Genomic DNA, 21,902 nt, shown 5'->3' with positions numbered 1-21,902 from the left:
CCCAGTGCCTGGCTCATAGCAGATGCTCAATAAATTCTTCTCCACACCCCCAAATCCCTGCCTTTCCTGTGGTAGAAGCTGCTGGGCCTCTTTGAATATGTGTTGTGGACACACGCGCCGAACCCCTTGAACCCCCCACCTGTCCTGTGCTGTAACTGGTCATCACCTCCCTCGGAACTGATTGGGGCAAGTCCCACGTTCAACCTTTGCTGCTATCTGACCCTGAACCAACTGTTTTTGGAGCCTGATTTCCTGTAAAATAGGATTTAAAAGACCAGTTTTATAAGGAAACATTTAAAATGCATAATGAAAGAAAACATGGTTTCGTATCTGCTGCCTCCAATTTAAACATTGGGAAGTTTCACTTAAAGTTCAGAACCTCCGTCTTTTCTTGAGAAAGCAGAAGATCAGCTGTGATAGGCCTTCATTCCTGGCCTTGATGGCACTTGTCTGGGGCTGAGCCGCTGCTGTGCGGGTGGACGGCGCATCCCTCCAGTGCCTGCCCCTGGCCCTCTTCCCTTATTTATGTTGCTTGTCTGCTTTGTGCTTGCGCAGAGGGGGGGCTCGGAAGCCTTGACTGCCCCCCCCATACATCGTTTAGATCAAGTTGCAATTGTTCACATCTCTATTCTGCATGTGTCTTTATCAGCTTAGAAAGACACAACCTTGTGAAGTAAGGCCTCAGCCTCTCCATCCTGCAAGAGCATTACCGTCTTAACATCCTCTGGTCCAAAACGAACAATGGCTTGAACTTCCGAAATGAAAAATACTTCAGGAGGCCAGAGATTTGTCTCCCACATAAACTGGGCCCCCAGACCCTCACTTCTTCGTTCTAATGACTATGCCAATAGCAAATTACATTGAGAAAGAAGTTATTGCTTTGGAGTGTTCCAGTTTAAATTGTGCTCTTTTTTTTTTCTTTCGAGCGTTCCACAACTATTAATGAATTCCTGGCTCGAGCTGGGTACACACTTGGGTACCACTCCTTCCGTGGGGGAATGTTCCTTCCTGGTTCTGAAAGAGACTCTCAGATTATTTTGCTCATATGAAGTTTGAGGCCACAGATGTTTCCTTTTCCTTTCGAAAGGCAATTTGCTGAACGGGATTCATTTGGGGACCTAGAGGATAGGCTTCTCTAATGGGTTTTTGGGGGCTTCCACAGGGAGCTGGCCAAACAGTATAATAGAGCAATCTTTTTGGTTTAGGGATGGAGAGAACCTTTGTCTTCCAAACAGCCACGCTTCCAGCAGCCATTCCAGAGGAAGTAGAATGAGTAGAAGGTACACACAGCCTTTGGGATCACACCTGAGTTCAAATTCTGCTTCTTAATTCATTATTTGAGTTTACCTAGGCAAGCGACTTAACTTCTTAGGGTCTTATGGTCCTCATTTATAAAACAGGAAAAATGAGAAGACCTACCTTATAGGGTTGGTTTTAAAAAGTTATCAACAAGAAATAAAGTTAAAACAACCAACTGCATTTAATAATTCTTACTGCCCACCTTAAACCTTTCCAATGAAATCATCTTGGATATGGAAGCCTGGCCCATAAGCACAGCCAACTCGCTCTCCAGGAACTGACTCCCACAGAGGAAACAAACAGAATATGGGAGTGAACAAAACACATGCCTGCTCTCCAGACCTGTCCTGCCACCTTAGGGTCAGCGTTTCTACCTCAGAAGTAATATGACAGAAATTGTTCTGCCGTCTGCTGGACGTGTCCTGCTTCAGACTGAAGCTGGGCCGGTGACCTGTGTGACCGCACAGTACTTTTCGGTACTTTCCAGTGCTTCGGCCTTTTCAAGGCTAAGGATCATCCTAACTCCCATCTATAGATGGAGAAACTGAGGCTTAGAGACATCACAGAACTTGTCCAAAGTCATGCAGAAAGCAGGGGGAGGAGCTGGAAGTGGAGAGCACGTCTGTTCTGCGTCTGCACGGGCCTCAGACGGGCCCTGGACACTAGTGATGGCTGTCTTGAGTCTTGTCCGGATATTTCATAAAACCCAAACAACTTCTTTTCTTCTGATTAAGCCAAACAGACCCATGAAGACATCAGGGGTGTTTGTTTTGGTCACTCTGGTTATCTCTCATTCACAGGTGTGTCCAAGGAATCCAAAATAGGAGAGTGAATTCGTTAGTATTCGATGAACGCGGTTTGTTTAGCATGAAAAAAAAATCATTCAAAACATAGAACTGTGGGACAGTCAGAGGAAATCAGATTTTAGATCCTGAGGCATCTTTATTATTTTCAGATCCTTGGTGAGGAGGAAGAATGGGCTGGACAGCTCTGGGCCCTGGCCCTGTGCCAGGCATTGGGCTCAGTATTTCCACACAGTGGTCTCATTTTATCCTCACCCTAGTGCTTCAAGGTCATTATTATGATCCCAATTTCCAGATGAGAAAGCTGAGGCCTGGGAAATCTAAATGGGACCACCACTGCATTTTTCTCTCTTTATTGGGATGGAACAGACTGATGGTAAAATGTTCCGCCTGAGGCCACACTGAAACATCCTTGGCTGACCTGAGACTATTTGGGCCTGGAGGGCAGACTCAGCTCCTAGGTGTGACCTGAAGGTGGGACTGGTGAGCATCCTACTGGGCCACGTGGCTGTGGAGCCAGCTTACATACCCACATGTGAACTTGGCCAAGAACTGGGAAGACGAACGTTTTGGTGCCAGAATCCTTCCACTCTTTCCTTTTGAGGCTCCCTGCCAAGGACATCTGTGCGTAAGGAGGCAAAGTGCCCCTGGAGAGCACCCCATAACCCGAGAGACAGCTTCTTCCATGAGCAAAGCGGGTGTGAGGCTGTTGGTGGGAGGCCTCGAAGAGTCTCTGGCTTCTCGTCTTGGCCTCCTCACCCTCACCGCAAGGAGGGACCTGGTACTACACTTTGAGAGAAGGGCGGTCCAAAGCACACTTGCCACCATCGGAGGGGAAATGTGAGCTGGGAGATAGGAGAGAGAGTGTTTGTTCCCAAATCCTAACGTCAGGCTCACCCAGTGATGACCCGGGTCAAGGTGCCCCAAGGAGGGAGGTATAGACCTGAAAAGAGATAGCACAGGGTCCTCCTGGGCAGGAAGAAGATCCTTAGCCTGCCTTGATCCTTGGGGCAAGAAGTGAAGAAAAGCCATTCAGGGGGCCTGAACTGGGGGGCAGGAAGGGAAAGGTTCAAGGCTGGAACCTGGTGCCTGTCTTTAAGGCATAAGGTCCATAGTAAAGCACAGACATTTCTTCCGGGCTCTGAATAATAAGGTCCATGATGCCTCTTCTTCAGGGGAGCCAGAAAGGGGGACAGTGAGGGGAGCCATACTGGGGGTCCCTGAGACTACCCCCAGGCTGGTGACTCAGGAGAAGGACTCACAGGACCCAGCGTATGGCTGTATTCAGCACTATGCTTTATTACAGTGAAAAGGAGACAAGGCACAGTCAGCAAAGGAGAAAGGTCCACAGTCAAGCGTAGGCTTCCAGACCCCTCTCCTTGTGGAGTCACACTGGACACAGCTCCCCCAGCAATGAGTTGTGACATACCAGGCACCTCAGTAGAGACTCAGTGCTCAGGTTTTTCACTGGGAGCTGGTCACGTAGGCACCACTGCCCAGGACATACCCATGTTCCAGACCCTCAGAAGGCAGGTGTTCAGCATCACCCGTACTGTCTGTGTAGTTTCGGCACAGTGAGCCACTCTTACCTGTTTTGGGAATGTGCCAGTTCCCAGACACCTGCCAAGTGCCAACCTTGCAAGTAGACCTCCCAAAGGTAAAGCTCTCAGGCCTGGAGGTTTAACGCTTTTCTGTGAGTCTCTTTTCCAAGACTCCTGCAGGTGGGGAGGCACATGTCTGTGTGTCTGTGTGTCCGTGTGTCCGTATGTGGGGCGGGAGGGGAGAGCAGGTAGAAGATGGGGGTAGAGATTCCTTCTTCCTCACAGACAAAGGCAGCAAATTGAGGAGAGGAGCAGAAATGCCACCCCTGCCAAGCGCAGCTGACTTCTGTCCGAGGACCCTCTGTGGCGGGGCTGTTGTGGTTTTGGCAGACATGGTTTGCACCCTTGCAAGATTTATAGGAAGACGTGGAGAGGCTTGTCTGGCTCCGAAACCCCACTGGCATTCCTAGCAGTGCCACACATTGGAACTTGGAGGATGATTTCTAATTTTCCAAACCAATTTTGCTGACCTGATTCTCTCTCTCTCTCTTTTTTTAAATCAACTCTTCTGCCAAGAAAGGGGATTGAGGAATGAAAGTAGCTTAATGGAACCGGGTATTTGGGCTGCAGGGCTGGCGTCTCCATGGAGATGGGGGTTGCAGGGTTGGCTGGGATGCAGGGAGACAGCTGTGTGCCTCTCACAGTGGCTGTGATGTGCTCGGAAGGCCCTCTGGGTGGGGGAGACCCGCCCTGCTCTGGGGTCCGGCTCCAGGAGTGGCTAAAGCACGTGGGTGTGAGTCCTTCACAGCTCCCTCCTCTGTTCTTCGTGGCAGGGCCAGGACAAGAACTGGGCAGGTCACTGAGGCACGGCCCCTGCCCTTGAAAAGCTCATGGTCTAGTGGAGGAGGCTGATGGGGCAAGATGTCATGACGACACAGAACGCTAAGTGACCTTGGCCAGAACCCAGCACTTGGGAGCTGCTGGGAGGCCTCACTCCTGAGGGAAAAAGGTCTGGGATGGCTTCCTAGTGTGTGCTGTGGGCCACCCTCCAGGGGGGAGGCAGTGGAAAGGCTTGCCAGCAGCAGAAGTCGAAAATTCTCAGGAAGTAAGGAGAGACAGAGGGAGAGAGAGGGAGAGAGAGGGAGAGAGTGTGTGTGTGTATCTGTGTGTGTCTGTGTGTGTCAGTACATAGGTCTCTGTGTGTGTCCGTGTGTGTGTCTACATGTGTCAGTATGTTGGTGTCTGTGTGTCTGTCTCTGTGTGTGTGCGAGCGAGGGTTCCTGGGCCAGTAGTACCTGGCGACGTGGGACAGGTCAGCAGAGGCCAGATGATGCAGACGATGCAGTGCTGAGGAAAGAAAATGTGTTTTGGATCCAAACAGATCTGCCTTCTAAGTCTTGCTCCCCTACTGATGAGCTGGAAAATTCTGGCAACTTACCCAATGCCTGCAATCCTCAGGTCCATCCTCTGGNNTCGGCCACACCCACTTTCTGGGATCCTGGGTAGGACTGAGCGAGCTAATATTTGTCAAGTGCTGAGTACTTGCCAGTCAAGGATGTGAGCTCTTTGCTCTCTTCTCTTAGGGGCCAGGCAAAGAGTTTTGGTATTTGGCTTGATCTAAGTATAGTTTCCATTCACTTGAAACCCGGGAACTGTTGGGCTTGTGTGGAAGTGCTGGGTTCTGGGAATCAGGGAAGACTGAGGGAGCCGGAAGCCCGGGGTGTAAGGTCCGGGACCCTGCATCGGCTCCGTTCCTCGGATGGCTCTGTTGCTCCGTGAACAGTAGACGCACCGCGTTTGGACCTGAGGTCAGCCCCACAGTGGGCCGAGATGGGATCTGCAGCCACTCCCACAAAGTGTGCTGAGGAATAATTTAGGAAGATCCCTTTGGAGGCCAGCAGAGATGATGGATTGGGAGGGGAAGGCAGGAAAAGCCAGAGAAAAGATGACCGCCATGAGAGGTGACTTTCTGTCCCGTCAACTAGAATCACCGGTGGGACCCTCACGCCCTTAGAAGCCCAAAGGCAGACAGCACTGGCCTTGAGGGGCTGTCAGTCAGGAAGGACCGGTCACAGGTGATGACAACACATGCAACACCCAGTGGTCCTGGTGCTGCGGAAGCCCCTGGACCAAACTCAGCTCTAAGGATGCGCGATTGTAACAATAAAAAAGATGCCACGAGAAGCACGAGTCGTCACTTGCACAGTTACACGGCACTTTGGCCTTTTGCGTTGTTCATCCTGGTCGTACTTCGTGACAGGTTTGTGTAGGTTAGTGTAATGACTTAGAGCCATTTGGCAGGTGGTAAAGTGGAGGTCTGCCTGTGCTGGGAGGGGCCGGACTTGCTGTGCGGGGATTCTTTCTGTGTGATCGTAGAAAGCTGGATGGGCCACGAATGGGTAAAATGGGAAGAAGCGGAAGGAATCAAGATTTGTGCAGGGATGCACGTGGATAAGAATAAATAGAAAGTGTGTAAAAACAGACTTGGAGATGATGGCAGGATTGTAATGGGTGTTTTCCTCTTGGATTTCCAATGTTGTTCTTATTATAATGGTGCAGCACACTTTGAATAAAAATAAACTCTAACACAGTTACAGATTTATCAGCAGTATAACATATGGTAAGGCAGCTGTATTTCTGAGTTAGACCTGAGTTTAAATATTCATTCTGTCTTCATATATGTAAAGTCATTGCCATCTGTAAAATGGGCACATTGCTAGTACCTTTCCCGTGGAGTTTTGAGGCCATGAAATGATGTAACCCATGTATGTGCTCCATGGGTGCTAACTAAGGTCATTACCATGGGCCAGGCCTATCCCGAAGGCTTCATGCAGTGCCACGTTCTGTCTTACAATAGCCAGTGTGACGTAGCCATCAGTACCACCCCCGTTTTAGAGAGAAATAGGTCAGGGATTCCAAAGGTCAAGCAACTTGCCCAGGGTCACACAGCAACTTAGTGACGGAGCTGGGCTTTCGGTCTAGACATTCTGGCTCTAAAGCTCCACTCCATTAAGTGCTTGGTGCTAGGGACAGGGCCAGGGAAACCAGGATGTCACTGAGGAAGGATTTATGGAGAATTTACCATCCCCTTGCACTTCCCACTCAGGCCCTATTGTCAGGATCTTTGGGACCGAGCCAGGAGCAAGGCACCGGGTGGCCTAATTCTGTCTCTGGAGGTTCCAGCTGTCACATACAAAAGATGAATGTCTGTCGGGCAGCTCTGTTTTTATCTCCCCACAAAGTTTAATTTCCCCGATGTGAGTGGTTCGATTGCTTTGAGGTTTCCAGGCTTTGCATTCTTCATAAAAAGGGTGGTTTCCTGGGCATTGTGCAGTACGTGAAGTGAATGAAATTCACGTTTCCTGCCATAATGAGGGTCCTAGATCAGCGTCCTGGCTCAGCAGACAGTGGGAGGCTTTTGTTCTTCTCTTCTGTCTTCCTAACTCCTGGGATTTCCACGTCTAGGTGACATACCCCCTAGAATAAGTTAATAGTATATATTGTCTTCTTCCATTGCATTATTGCAAGCAAGGGCAGCAGCAGAACAGAGAAATGTTTACCAAAGTCTGCTTAAGGCAGTGGTTAGGATTGAGAACTTTGGAATCAGATATACCAGAGTTCCAATCAAGCTCTGCGGCTTCAATAACCAGGTGACCTCAAGCAGGCTACCCAGTGCCTCTGTGCCTCTGTTTGCACAGCTATAAAATGGGGGTAATATCTGGGTTTATGGGTTTCTCGCGAAAGATTTAAAAAAGATAATACATACAAAGTGCTGGACACAGTACCCGGTGCATTGCCGAACAATCCGTAAGTGATTGCTGTTATTGGTTGAGCCCGTGCACCAGGACAGCCCTGGGCAATTTTACAGACAGCACCTCAGTGAATCCTCACAAAAGTCCTGTGGGCTGGGAGTTTTGTCCCCATCTAGCAGATAAGGAAATGGGCTCAGGGAGGTGAAGCATCCTGTCATACAGCTCATCAGAGGCAGACACAGGCTGAGAGCCCTTTCGGGATGGGGCCACCATTGTTGCACAGAACTTCATGGTCGGTGCCCAGAATGGCGGGGCCGGTCCTCCCAGCCATCAGAGAGATGCCTCTCATCTTTGACGGGCACAGCAGACAGACAAGGAGATCACTTCAGGGGCAGCCAAGAATTCTTCCAGCATCAGACGAACTACTCAGATGACCCTATGCAGTGATTTCATCCAGTCACCCCGCAAGGCAGTGAAACAGTTAAGAAGGGCCCTGAAAATTTGCTGCTGGTAGTGCTTTGTGCCAAAGATGATGAAGAGGGTGTGCGGTAGGGAATGTGGGATATGCGTTAGCATCCCCTCTACCCTGTGCCAGCTCATGAGCCTGAAGCTGGGACCACAGACGCTAACAAGGTATGGTCCCTGCCCCATGACACATACGTGGGAACAGACAGTCGTGGTCTGGGGCTGAGTGCTAAGTGGTGGAGGAAAGAAAGTGTGGTGAGAGCACAAGTAAGCAACGGAAGGCTCGCCGGGGAAGGCAGCACGCTGTGAGTCGGGTTTGGAAGCAGGCCTAGGGGTTCACTAAGGGAGGAAAGGCTGACAAGGTGCATAAGAGCAACACATGTTGAGAAAAATGGCAGTCTTCTGGAGTGGCTGGAGTTTTTGGGGTATGTGCTGAGGAGCATGGCAGAGGATGTGGAGAAATCAAGGCGCCCCCAGGTGCAGCCCTGCCAGGCTCTGTGGGAGGGCATCTCTCAGTCTCCTGGGGCTGGCATAGCAAACGACTGCTGACCGTGTGGCTTAATGCAATGGAAATGTACTCCCACAGTTCTGGAGACCAGAAGTCCACTCAAGGCAGGGTTATACACCCTGCAAAGGGTCTTTCCTTGCTTCTAGATTCTGGAGCCTCCAGGTATTCCCCGGGCTTGCAGGCATATCATTCCAGTTTCTGCCTCCCCATTCAGATGGCCCCCTCTCCTCCTTGTGGGTTTGTCTTCGTCTGCGTGTCTCTGATAAGGGCACTTGCTCTTGGATTTAGAGCCCACCTGCCTAGGCCTGGATGATTTCATCTTAAGATCTTTAATGTAATTGCATCTACAAAGGCTTCATTTCCAAATAAGGTCATATTTACAGGTTCCAGAGGTGAGGACATGGACATCTGTCTTGGGGGTGAGTCAGCTCACTACAGGACTTCACGTGCATTATCTGATTCAATCCTCAGAACTCTGAGGGGCAGATACTCTTATTATTTTCCTTTTACAGAGGAGGAAACTCACTCGAAGGGGTGGGAGGTGAAGTATATGAGAGCAGGGCTCTCGCCTGTCCTCCTCAACATTTGCCCATGTGTGGAATTATTTCTGGCACATTGTAGGTGCTCAGCTAATATTTAGTGAATAAATGCTTTACGAGGAATACAGCACGGGCGAAGAGCCCAGGCCAATACTTCATTGAATTAGACTCCGGACTGTATTATTTAATTAGCTGTGTGACTCTGAGAAAATTAGGTAACCTCTCTGTGCCTTAGTCTCCTCATGTAAAACAATGAAGATGAACGTACCTCATAGGGCTGTTGTGAGGTTTACAAGAATAAATCCATGTCCAGTGCCAAGAACAGCGCCTGGCACATAATCAGTGCGTAGTCAATGGAAATGTGAAGTGTTACTCCACACTGCCTCTCACAAGGGGAAGCAGACCATGGTGGTTAATGATGTGCACTGAGAAAAGTGTCAGGGAGCTGTGAGCAGCCAGCGGAGGGGCTGAGTACTGCCTGGAGGCTTTGGGGGAAGACTTCTGGAGAAGAAGAGGTACTTGATTTGGGCCTAGGATGAGCTGCAGGACCAGCAAATATAAGGGTGTGGGGGTGGGGAAATGAGGGTGCATTCAAGCAGTGGAGGTAAGGGGCTGAGGCCCGTGGGACCCTGAACACAAATCCCACTGAGGCAGACGACACCGTGGGTGGTCCTGGAATGGAGAGTTCAAGGTGTCCTTGGGACGCCTCACTGAATTGTCTGAACCTATCTTTTACTAACTGTGGGATCTTAGGCAAGTCATTTAACCTGTCAGAGCCTCAGTCTCTCCATCAGCAAAGTGGGCATAATAATTCTACTTGCAGCATATGATTGTGCTATTAGTAGATAGTAAGTTCCGAATAACTCTTAGCACCTATGATTTTTTAAAAGATTTTATTTATTTGAGGGTGGGGGAGAGAGAGAGAGCACAAGTGGCAGGGAGAGGCAGGGGAGCCTGGACCTGGGGCTCGATACCAGGACCCCGGGATCATGACCTGAGCTGAAGGCAGACACTTAACCAACTGAGCCACCCAGGCGCCCCAGCACCTCTGATTTATATCAGTATTACTACCACTGCTACTATTACCGTTTGGACGTCCGGCCCGTGGTGGGTGGTCATTACGGCCCCCGTCCCGGCATGGCTTTGCCGGAATTGTGGGCTGTGGGCTCTGTGTTGGGTTCTTCCTCTGTTCTCTCTCTGACTGATGCCCAAAAGCGTGAGGAGAAATCTTGGGCAGGTCTTTCCAGATTCCGACCTAAACTCTGGCCCTTTTCAAGGTTCAGGTGCTTTGGTTTGAGTGTGTTCGGGATTGTGGTGGATGCGATTGAGAATAGGGGGTGGGAAAGAACAGAAGGCCAAGTGTGGGTATCTCAGTGCTCTATTCTAGATAAAAGCAATGTGGTTGGGACCAGGTTGCCTGCTCGGGTGTGTCTGGGGAAGAGTGTGTGTGTGTGTGTGTGTGCACGTGTGCACTGTGCACTCTCACTTCGATTCAGCATTTCGGTTCAGATGTTTACGGTCTCCCGCTGTAGAGTCATGGCGCTGGGCACAGAGTAAATGATGAGATGTGCTTGGTGTCCAAGGCATTCCCCGGGAAAGGGAGGGTTCCGAGGTATGAAGAGGTCACGATGACAGAAGGAGCACCCTGAGAGTGGCCGACGCAGGCCCTGGTGCAGAGCCGAGCAGGGCAGGGAGAGCAGCGCTGGGCCGGAAGGCTGAGGACCATTCTCCGTGGTGAGGAAGGACATGCCGGAGTTCCAGGCTGAGAAGCCTGAGTGCAGGAGGGCTCAGTGGGCTGGGCGTGGCTGGAGGGGACCGTGCGGGCTAGGGAGTGGCGGCCTGCGTGGCTGGGGGTGGCAGGGACAGGCCAAGCTGAGCAGGACGTTACCTGAAATATGGGATAGATGTTGTGGGAAGCGGCTCTCCTGGGCCGGACAAAGGTGATCTTGGTCTCAAGGCGCTGTGGCAGCTCATCTCAGCCTTCTCTCCCTTGGCCCCTGTCTCAGCTACACTGCTCCTTCCAGACCCACTGGGACCCAGCTACTCCCTTAGTGGGTCTTCGGGCTGGCGCCTCATCCTGGCCACTTTGGCCGGAGTCCTCTTATGCGGGCCTCCTTCTCCCACCCTGCTACGTGCCGTTCCAGATCCCACTCTGGGCTTGTTGTAGAATTCCTTCTTTGTGATGTGCTTGTTCGGCGTCTGACCCTGTCTCTGCCATGAGCTCCCGAGGCGATGACCGCAGGGCAGCATCTGGCTTGGGTGGGCCCCTCTCAAATCCGTGCTGAGTGGAGGCCCGGATGAATGCGTGAGGGGCGGGCCTGGGGATGGGAGCGGGGGCTACGTCCAGTGGCAAGGACTGCATCTCCAAGGAAACCCAAACCTAGCACGGGGTTTATTTCTAGTTCCAGGCTGCTACATCAGGAAGCGAAGCCGGGGGCTGCGGGGCCTCTCTGGGGTTATGCAAACCAGTGTGCGGCCAGGCTCTCACATTGCGAGGTGCTCTGTGGGGAAGCGGGAGCTTCTCTCTGGGGTCCTCTCTGAGGCCACCCCTCTGCGCTGGGCGCTGTACTGTAGGGAACGAAGCACTAACGACCTGCCAGAAAGGGAGAGGCTGCTGAGGATGGCCAGTTCCACAGAAGCCCCGGGGAGAGCCGTCCTCAGGGAGTATGTCACCCAGGGCCCCAGTCAGAAACTTGGTCTACTCCCTGCTTCCCTTCCAACAACCAATGCTGTTCACAAGAATTCAGACCGGCCCAATGTCACCCATCATCCCCAGAGTCAGCCCCTCGCTCCTCCCCTCTCACATCACCCTTCTCACCTCCTAGGAGCTTCTCAAACCATGCACCCCTTTCCACCCTCGCTGCCCCACGTCCAGCTTCAGCATTTGGGGCACGTCCTAGTGCATCAGCCTCCCCACTGGCCTCTCTGCCTCTAGCCGTGCCCTTGCAAACCTGCCTCCACGTTGCCTCCAGAGACAGCTTTCCAAAACATAATTTGTATCCCATCACTTCCCTCCTTAAAGCCTTCAGGGGCTCCCTGTTACCTGGGAGATGAAGTCCAAGTTTTAGCCTGGTCCTTCCTTGTCTGTTCTCTTGCCACCTACTCACTGCCCAGACCCCTCTCTCCCACACTCGTACCCTCTGGGCCAACCAAGTCAAACCATATGATGTTTCCAGAACAGCCCCAGTTTCCACTCCACGGCAGATATGACTTCTCTGCCCAGAACCTTCTTCCTTCCCTATCCTGTTTTCTTCCCTGAAGTCACTTCCAACATTGCCTCCCCTGGGAGGCCTTCCGTGATCCCCTACCTCCAGGCTGATTAGGCCCAGCAGTCCCCTGTGCTGATGCCCTCACTCGTGGTGCCACCTGGTGGGCACATACCCACCTCCATCTGTCCAGCTCTCCCACACCCTCTAGGCTGCGAGGCTCCAAGGGAGGGCCTGTGCTTTAGTCACAGCCCGGTATTCTCTGACCTCCACAGGTTCTCAGGGAATGACTGGCCTCTAGCTGCAGAAGTTACCAAGATTCAGGACAGGGAGGCAAAGTCTCCTTCCCTTAAAATGGTCTCTGCTCAACCTCGTTCCGGGGCTCGTTAGCCTCGCTCAGCAAAATCCCTTGAGTGGCCGTACTCCCGACACCCTCGTCAGCACCAGACCCTGGTCTCTGACAGTTATATAGGGCACCTTGCCCACTGTCGACGTGCCACAGTCTTCTCAACCCTGCCTGTGCACAACGGCCACCTTGGGGCTTGGACTCCACCGTCAGAGACTTGCTGTGATGGCTCTGGGGCAGGTCCAGAGCATCAGGATTGTTCAAAACGCTGCCCAGGTGATTCTAAGAATGTGTAACCAGCTTGAGAACCACTCAGGCCCAGTCATCCTAGAGTAGTGGTCCTCGTCCTTGGTTGTATGTTATAATCACCCGGAGAGTTCATAAGACCGACTGCCCGTGTCCTGGACCTACCATCCCTGACCCAATACATCAGAATCCACTGGGCTGGTAGCAATCTTGGCATCAGCATTAAACCCAGGATCCTCCCTCCCTCTCTCCTTCACTCCCTCCCTCTCTTTTCACGTTCCAGAAACATTTGCTGGGCTTACCTGTTGAGTTCTGGGAGCACTGAAGTGATTCAGACCCTGTCCCTCCTACGTGGGGGCTTAACAAGGCTCAACTCGGGGCTGTTAGGAAGGGACGAGCTCCCTGCTCCTTAAGGGGAACGTGTCCCGTGGTTGGGTGTGCTGCGCCCTGCACCGGCTCCCAGTGCCTCCTCCTTTTCATCAACCGGCTGTTCCCCCGGGGACGCCCATGCTGGGTCAGCCCAGAGACTGGGTCTCTGCTCGGTCAGGTCACATTAGGATGGGGGCTTTCCGGGGACTGCCCCTGACCCTGCCTCAGGCTGGCCATAGAGGCAGCGTGGGGCTGCGGGGCTCTGCTTTCTCCTTGGCACATGCGAGGTCTGCAGCCGTCCTTTGTCCACGGCTGCACCTGCAAGCACGTCTGTGTCTCAGTCCCACGCACGGTCCCTTTGATGGAAAGAATCCACCTGGGCACTTTAAAAATTTTTTTTTAAAAATTGAGGTGAAATTCACATATAAAATTAACTGAAGTGAAAACTTCAGTGCCGTTTAGTGCATTCACAATATTGGGCAAGTGCCACCCTGTCTAGTTCCAAAACCTTTTCCTCACCCCGAGAGGAAACTCTGTTCCCATTCCCCTTACCCCCAGTCCCTGGCAACCACCAATCTGCATTCTGTCTCTATGAACTGGTCTATTCTGGATATTTCTATAAATGGAGTCCTACAATATGTAGCCTTTTATGTCTGGTGTCTTTCACTTAGCATGTTTGCTGGGTCCGCTGACATGTAGTATCTCCCAGTACTTCCTTCCTTTTGATGGATGAGTAATATTCTGTTGTATGGTTGGACAATGTGTTACTCACTTATCAGTCCAGGGACACCTGGGCTGTTTCTGGCTGTAGCTACTGGGAAGTCTGGGCACTGACAATTCTGTACATCTATACTCCAAACATCCCCTGACCGGGTATTAGCCAGTGGTCTGTGGTGGCCCCCTTCCCTGTACTAATCAAATACTATCTTCGAGGTCCCTGAGGGGGTGTATGCATACTTCAGACGTCTCTTGCTCCAGCTTCCAGCCTCCGCTGACATCTCCACCTCTCTCCACGTCCTACCCGGGTGCTTCTAGCCCGGTCTCTGCACTATCCCCCCCAGGCCCCCCACCCGAATCTTGGGCAGGAGGCTGGTACGCGTGCAACAGGCTGCAGCTGAGGGTTCAGCGTGCAAATGGAGGGGGCGGACAGCACACTGTGCCGACAAGGGCTTGGAAGTAAATTTTGCATGTCACCCTCTGAAAGGAAAAATTGCTTTTTCTCCATCCTTCCACAGCACTTCCGACATCAAACGTGCGAGGTTTTCCCCACAGCAGGTAATTCTCCAATTCTCAGTGGACGGTGACGAGATGTTCTATAATTTAACTCACCTCTGGCACGACTGCTGGAGCTGGCGAGCACCCCGCAGGTGAAGGGCTCCGTCCCGCAGACTGCCCCAGTTCAGAGGCCAGGCCCAAGTCCCAGGCTGCCTCTGTGCTCCGACCAACTGGCTGCTCACCGGCGGCTCCTACCACCTCCCCCTCAGTTTTAATAATTTGCTAGAACAGCTCACGGAACTCAGGGAAAGCGCTTCACTTAGTCTTACTGACTCACTACGAAGGACACAAAGGAATGCCCCCTGAAGAGACACACAGGCGAAGTGTGGAAGGGTCCTGCGCACGGGGGCTTCTGTCCCCGCGTAGAGTAATGGGGTGAGCCACACTCCTGGCATATGCACACGTTCTTGTTCACCAGTCTGGGAACTCTCTAGATCCCTTCAGTTAAGGTTTTTATAGAGGCTTCATTACATAGGCATGTTTGATGAAATCGTTGGCTATTAGTCTGAACTCAATCTCTCCCCTCCCTGTGGGTGAGTAAGGGGGTGGGGCTGAAAGTTCCAACCCTCTAATCCCATGGCTGGCTCCCTGGTGACTGGCTCCCCTCCTTAGAGGCTTTCCAAATGTCACATCATTCACATAAACTCACATGTGGTTGAAAGGGGCTCGTTATGAATAATAAAAGACACTCCTTTCATCTTTATGGATCTGGGCACAAAACCCAAATATTAGAACAAAAGATGCTTCTAGTGCACCCATCATTTAGGAAATTATAAGGGTTTTAGGGGCCCTGTGCTGGGAATTGGGAACAAGGCCCATATATATATTTTTCTTCTATCAGAACAGTGCACTGCCCTAAAACTCCATACACGCATGCACGGGGTATTTCTCACCGACAGTGTCTGTCTGTCAATCGGGTTTGGACAGACACCTCCCATCTCCGTCTTCCTCTTGCCGCTTTCCAGTGCCTCCTGCCCAGTATTTAAAGCTGCCAACTTCTGTCTTCTCTGGTCCTTGTAAAGCATGACCTGGGGTGGGACAGAGATGCGATGGGCACCCCCGAGGTTGATTTTATTTTTCTTCTGAATCGAAAGAAACCTCCTCTCCGTGAGAGGAATTCTGCCATGTTTCTGGGCTAACTGGCTCATAAAAGCCACCAGCTTTTAAAAAGAGCATGAGAAACAATTCTGTGTGTAACACGAGGTGCCCCATGTCATGGGGGTTACCCTACCGCTTTGGACACGGGGAGCGGGATGGGGCGGGAGCAAGCCCGGAGGGGCCTCTGCAATTAACCATCTACTCCTTTCTGGTAAATCCTGTCTGTTTCGTCTTCTATTATTTTTTTAAAGTTTGCTCGTAGATAATGGTTAGGAGCTGGGCTTTCACTGGGAGCAGTTTGGAGACTATTGAATGCTTCTGAGCAGACAAGAGACATGCTCCTTAGATTTTGGAAGGACCTCCCTGGTTGCTGCATGTGACCACATGGTAGGGGCGAGAAGGCTGCCAGTCAGAGGCTGCTTTGGGATCGCAGGTGAGAGGTGGTGATGACTCGGCCGGGTTGGAGACACCGGGAGGTCGGAAGCCATCAGACTATGGATGATTCTGAAGGCATAGCTTCTGTTGGAGGACTGGATGTAGAATATGGGATAGGGTCAAGGATGACTCCGAGATGTCTGGCCGGAGTGATTGAAAGGCGGGCTTGGGGGCAAATGTAGGCTTAACAGATGTGGGAGCGAGGAGCAGGGGTTTGGTGGGTTCAGTGTGTCTAAGGTGCCTGCTGCGTGTCCCCACAGAGGTGAAAGAGGCAGGTGTACCCGACATTGCAATTCAGGAGAGCTAGGGACGGTGGTGGTGACGGAAGGCGGAAGCACCAGAAGTGACGGGTGGGTTAACGATTCCCTCCACACACACCCTGCGCCCCCTGCTTCCGGCTCTGCACTGGAGCTCGCACACACACTTACCCGGAAAAGTGAAAAACAAAAACAGGAAAAGTAAATGAGGGGGGAAATCACACATTGAGCCAAGAAGGAGCTTCAGAAAGTATCGAGCAGAAGGGGGAATCTGAGGCCCAAAGAGTACAGGTGCTTTGCTCCAGGTCACACCACAGCATAGCCCAGGCTGCCCCTGCTCTTTCTGACCCGCCATGTTGCCCACCGGCTCAGGATTCGAAGGCTGCCTGTGTGCTGGGCTGAGGGCGGTAGGGCTGAGGCTGGATGACTCTCAGCGTTGTTTCCCTCCAGGTCACCATCCTCGTCAGCCTGGCCCTCGCTTTCCTCGCCTGCATCGTGTTCCTGGTGGTCTACAAAGCCTTCACCTATGACCACAGCTGCCCAGAGGGATTCGTCTATAAGGTAAGGGGCTTCTGGCAGGTGAGTGGCCCCAGGTGACTGCCAACATCAGTTAGAGGGTTATCAACGTCTTCTTTTCACTGGCATCCAAATTCGGGTGACCTCCCTGCACACTATTGGAAGTGTAGTGTGTGTCAGGCAAGGACTTTCACAGAGGACTAGGTTTCCTTCCAGTAGGCAGTAGACTGCTTCCTCCCAGATGGTGCTTTCCAGAGTCGGGAGTCAAGAGATGGTCCAGCTTCGGGCTGGAGGGCAGCGGTCAGGGAGAGCTCGCTTCCGCTTGGGATAGGCTGGTCCATCTTCAGAAAGCTCTGCCCTGGCACCCGTCTTCCTGGTTTGATGTCTCATTCCCTGTGGTGGGAGCTGGTGCTTTTGAAGTCTCCCGAGTCCTTCTGTCGGGCCCTTCCCACTGAACCCTGCTCTGAGCGCACTCCTTCCTTTGAAGAACCCAACCAGCTGCGTGACTCTGGGGGCATCTCCCCCCCCCCAACCTCAGTTCTCTTGCCTGCAAAATGGGCATTGGTAATACCTGCCCACAGGATTTTTGTGAGGCCTTAAGGAGAGAATTTAAGTTAGCCAAGGACCTATTAGATAATGGGCTCTCAATGAATATTAACTGTAATAAAGACAGACTGTCTACAGCAAAAACAGGTGATACAAATGTTTATAAATTGCCATTTACTGAACACCTATTATAAGTCACAGCCTTTCCTAGATATTTTCATAAACACTATCTCAATTGTGCTGTACACGTATTCTGAAAAATAGGTTTTATTGCCTCCATTTTACGTACGAGGAAACAGAGCAAGAAAGTGTAGGATAAGAGAGTTTTCTAAATTGTCACATTACATTTCTAAGTGAGGGGGTCAAATGCAGGATGTTCTGTCTTGGAAACACGTGTCCTTCAGGGCTGCTACGTGACTTCCTCAGACTACATTCCTGGTAGTTAAAAGCTGAGGTTCTCAAAGAGGCAACAACTCTCAAGAGGGGACAGTTGAATGAACGATGACGTGTTCACAGGAGGGATTTCTGCGCAACCGTGAAAATGGGTGAGGAAGGTCTCCAGACCCGGGCCTTGAATATCCTGCAGGACACTTATAAAGAGAAAAAGGCCTGCCTTTGTGTGAGGAAAAGGGGAAGGGAAGGATATTTGCTTATATTTTCAAAAAGAGACTCTAGAAAGATAAATGAAAAAACTAGGAAAACGGTTACTTGGTGGCGGGGGTGGGGTTAGGAAAGAGAGTAGAGGGGACAGGAAGGAGGAGCAAGGCTTCATCTTGCTACCCGTTTGTCCTTGGTGTCTGTAAATGTCTGACATTTCTAAAAAATAAGTAAGAAAAAGTCATTCCTGAAGCTCAAACGCGAGCTCCACAAAGAACCGAGCTCTGTACCCATCTGGGGACATGAACGTACAAAGAAAATACATATTCCAAATGGCCACCACGCACTGACTGGACACCCGCAGGGGATATAGCCTAAGGGTACAGAAAGTGGCAGAGAGATCTTCAAGTTGATTCAATAATCTAACTCTTGGTCGTAATATTCGTGTGATTTCGTGACCCTTTGATGTATTTGTAGGATAACACAGCTAGACCATTCAGTCGAGGTTGTGGGCAACCAAAGATTTTGATCAAAGAGAGAGGAGTCACATATAAAACCAAAGAAATGAAACGGGCAGCCATAGGCCAGAGCCGTGGCCCAGCAAGGCAGCTGGGATGGGAGAATGCGCCGGACCAAGAGGTCTGGGGACCCCCAGTAGTGTCCTCATAGCCTCGCAGTCACTGAGCAGAGGACCAGGAATTAGCCCCCGCCTTGGGTTTCTTTCTCTCTTTGTAAACGGAGGGATAATTGACATGTAACATTGTGTTAGTTTCAAGAATCAACGTGATGATTCGCTATTTGCAGATATTTTTAAGCGTAAGTCTAGGTAACACCCATCACCACACAGCTACAAAATTTGTTTTTCTTCTGATAAGAATTCTTAAGATCAACTCTCAGCAACTTTCGAATATGCAATACAGTGTTTTTCACCATAGTCACCATTGTCCATGACATCCCCAGGGCCTCTTTACTTTATAACTGGAAGGCTGTGCCTTTTAACCACTTTCACCACCTTCACGCCCCCATCCCCCAGCCTCTAGCATCGGGTTTCTTTTTCTTTTTTTTTTTTTTTTTAAGATTTTATTTATTTGTTTGACAGAGACAGCCAGTGAGAGAGGGAACACAAGCAGGGGAGTGGGAGAGGAAGAAGCAGGCTCCCAGCAGAGAAGCCTGATGTGGGGCTCAATCCCGGAATGCTGGGATCACACCCTGAGCCAAATAAGGACTGTGCCACCCAGGCGCCCCCAGGTTTATTTTTTCTGTTTCGAGCAGGTGGCAGCATTGAGATGGTGGTGGTGATGATGTTGGGGAAAGAGTGCTGAGGCCCAGGCCTGGCCAGGTGACATCGCCTGCCCTCTGGCTCAGAGCCTCTGGTGGCCGTGGCGCCGGTCGGGTGGGAAGCGGTCCGCTGAGCCCCGCCTGACTCTGTCTCTCGTCCTCAGCACAAGCGCTGTATCCCGGCCTCCCTGGATGCGTACTACTCATCCCAGGACCCCAACTCCAGAAGCCGCTTCTACACAGTCATCAGCCACTACAGCGTGGCCAAGCAGAGCACCGCTCGGGCCATCGGGCCATGGCTGTCGGCGGCGGCTGTCATCCATGAGCCCAAGCCGCCCAAGACCCAGGGCCATTAGAGGCCCACCCCCAGCCAGAATGGGGGGCACAGAAGGGGGCCCCCTGTCGGCTAAGCCAAGCTCCAGTTACAAGACACCACTGTACTCCTGGGATATGGGGGTGGGGGCGGGGCCGGGGTGGGTGGGGGGGATCTCACCGAAAATATCGTGCACTGGAGTTGTCTGAATCGATATTTCTTTTTGTCCTTTGGTATTGTTGATTCGTCCCCAAGTCAGGATTATGTACAAAGGCATGTTTCGTGTTGATTGTTCCCATGTAAGATATTTTCAAAGCCACTGCTTATTACTTGTTAGGAAAATTTAAAAACAGAAAAGGAAACAAAATGAACAAGGAAGGATTAAACTGGCTGCATCGGGAAGACGTTGGCAGAGTGAGGCCCACAGACTCTGGGCTTCCTCGGTGAGAAGCCGTAGTTTCAGTGGCGGGGGGGTGGGGTTTGGAAGGTACAGAAAATGTGAGTGATGCAGACTGGGGCTCTGTGGTTGGCCTCTGGTCTGCAGGAGAGGAAGACAGCAAGTCAGGACTGGCCTAGTTGGCGAGGAGGGATGATTTCGGTGTTGTTAAGCCCAGGATGCCCAGAGCCCAAAGTCAAGAGCACCCACTGTGGGTGTGTTTTGCTGAGTTAGCACAAATTGTCCATACGGGAATCGGAGCTGGGGCTCGGGCGGACTCTCGCGGCCTGGGGGTGCCTAGATGCAATCAAACACTTTCTCTGTCTCTGTCTTGCGTGTCTAGGTCGACCCCTGGATACTGCCTGTGTTTAAGGGACAACAGGGGCAGGAAGGGAGAGAGGTGAGGCCGCGGGACCAAGCAGGGCATGGGACAGGCATATCACATGTGGCCAAGCTATAAACACAGGCACCACATTTTAAAAGTCTTGTTTGCTTGTTACTTCCCAAAGTGCTAATAACAATTGAAGAGTGATAAGGGTCATAGTCGGGAACCTCAAGTGACAGCCAGGGAGACTTTAAGATTGGGGCTGCAACAATGCCAAATCACCCCTAAAGCAAGCTGAGAAAGGTGACCATCTGTTGCCTACCTGTTTACCGACAGCCGCTGGATAAGCACCCAAAGTCCCCAGTCTAGTTCTCGAAGCTGACTGGGGGGCAGCGTCTGGCATTGACTGGGCCTCCTGCTGGCTCTGGGACCACATCAGGAACTCCCACACAGTGCTCCTGCAAAGATTGCCAGGAGGCCCGCTCCGTGGGATGTGGCTCCAGGCCTGCAGGGCCAGAACTGCCTGGGAAAGTTGGTTATTCGAGAGGTAGTATTCTTTGCCCCACGAAGCCGCGACAGGCCGTTTAATGGACATTTTCTCCTGGCTTGCTATGTTGCTGAAATCATCGTACACAACAGCTGGGTAATAAGACTAGCATAGCTCAAACTCTCCTGCCAGACACTATCATCTGACTTTCCTCCTCCCACCCCGTCACCTCGAGTCACCTGTAAATTCATTTGTCATCCGAAGCGGAATAACAAATCGTCCCTAGCAAAACCGCTGAGCGCTTCATAATTTTGTGGTGTATTTTTGTCAGTAGGTAGCAGAGGCTGAAGTATTTTTTGGTGTAATTCTTGAACTTTTCTGACAGGAAACAAATAAAGATAGATGTGTCTGAAATTCTCGACCTTCCTTTGCAACTTTCCTCACCTTTTGCTCAGTGAGCCTGATGGGAAGATCCTGAGGGAATCGGTCCCCGAGAACGGGGTGGGCTCTGGGGGCAGACTGTCTTGTGAGGCTGGGGCTGGAATAGGGCTGTGGGGAGATCTCCATCCTCAGGCAGGTGGGCCCTGAAATGATGCTGTGGTCAGAAGCAAGGACTAAGATTTACACACGGCCACTTGGCTCACGGTGCAATGTCCTTCACCCCGTGAGTATCTGCTGAGCCCCCACGGAGGGCCGGGCTGTGCTGGGCACGGAGCATTCAGTGACAAATGATGCGTGGTCACCACCCTGACATCTGGAGATGGCATTGGATGTGGACAGAGATGCTGGAAAAGAAGAGTTTGAGGATGCCACTGGTATGATACAATCGCCTGTTAGCCAACAGCTCGAGGAGGAAGGTGATGAGCGATCAGTGGGGTCCTCTTTATAATTAGCTCTAAGATTTATTATAACCATGGCAGGGGGTAGTTATTGACCCCCATTTCACAGATAGGGAGACTGAGGCTCAGAGGGATGGAGAAGTGTCCCAGAGCCGTAGCAGATGAGCTGGGATTTGGACTCAGTTGTGTACGGCTCCTTTGCCCCCAGCCTGCTTCTCTAAGACCCTGAGCAACCCTGTCAAGGTGATAGTTCATTCCCCTCTAAAGTCAAGTCACTGTTATTGTAAAAGCAAACCAGCTTACTCTCAGCCAGAACTCAGTATCAATGGTTAATGTGAAGAATAGCAAACATGTGGGGTGCCTGGCTGGCTCAGTTGGTAGAGAATGCGGCTCTTGATTTTGGGATTGTGATTTGGAATCCCACCC

The 21,902-nt window shown here is 51.5% G+C and overlaps 1 protein-coding gene across 1 annotated transcript in view; it reads left to right on the top strand.

Annotated features, from left to right (window-relative positions):
- NSG2 (neuronal vesicle trafficking associated 2) overlaps positions 1–19,432 on the top strand; it is a 57,483-nt gene extending 38,051 nt beyond the window's left edge. The window contains exons 3-4 of the mRNA XM_040630279.1: positions 16,590–16,700; positions 19,241–19,432. Of these exons, the coding sequence (XP_040486213.1) occupies positions 16,590–16,700; positions 19,241–19,432 (303 nt within the window). The remainder of the gene's footprint in view (positions 1–16,589; positions 16,701–19,240) is intronic.
- The last annotated feature ends 2,470 nt before the right edge of the window (positions 19,433–21,902 follow it).

Source organism: Ursus maritimus, unplaced genomic scaffold, assembly GCF_017311325.1.
Source record: "Ursus maritimus isolate PB19 unplaced genomic scaffold, ASM1731132v1 scaffold_15, whole genome shotgun sequence".
Taxonomy (NCBI): Eukaryota; Metazoa; Chordata; class Mammalia; order Carnivora; family Ursidae; genus Ursus; species Ursus maritimus.
The sequence above is the reverse complement of the archived record's forward strand: the minus strand, read 5'-3'. Positions and strand labels throughout refer to the sequence as shown.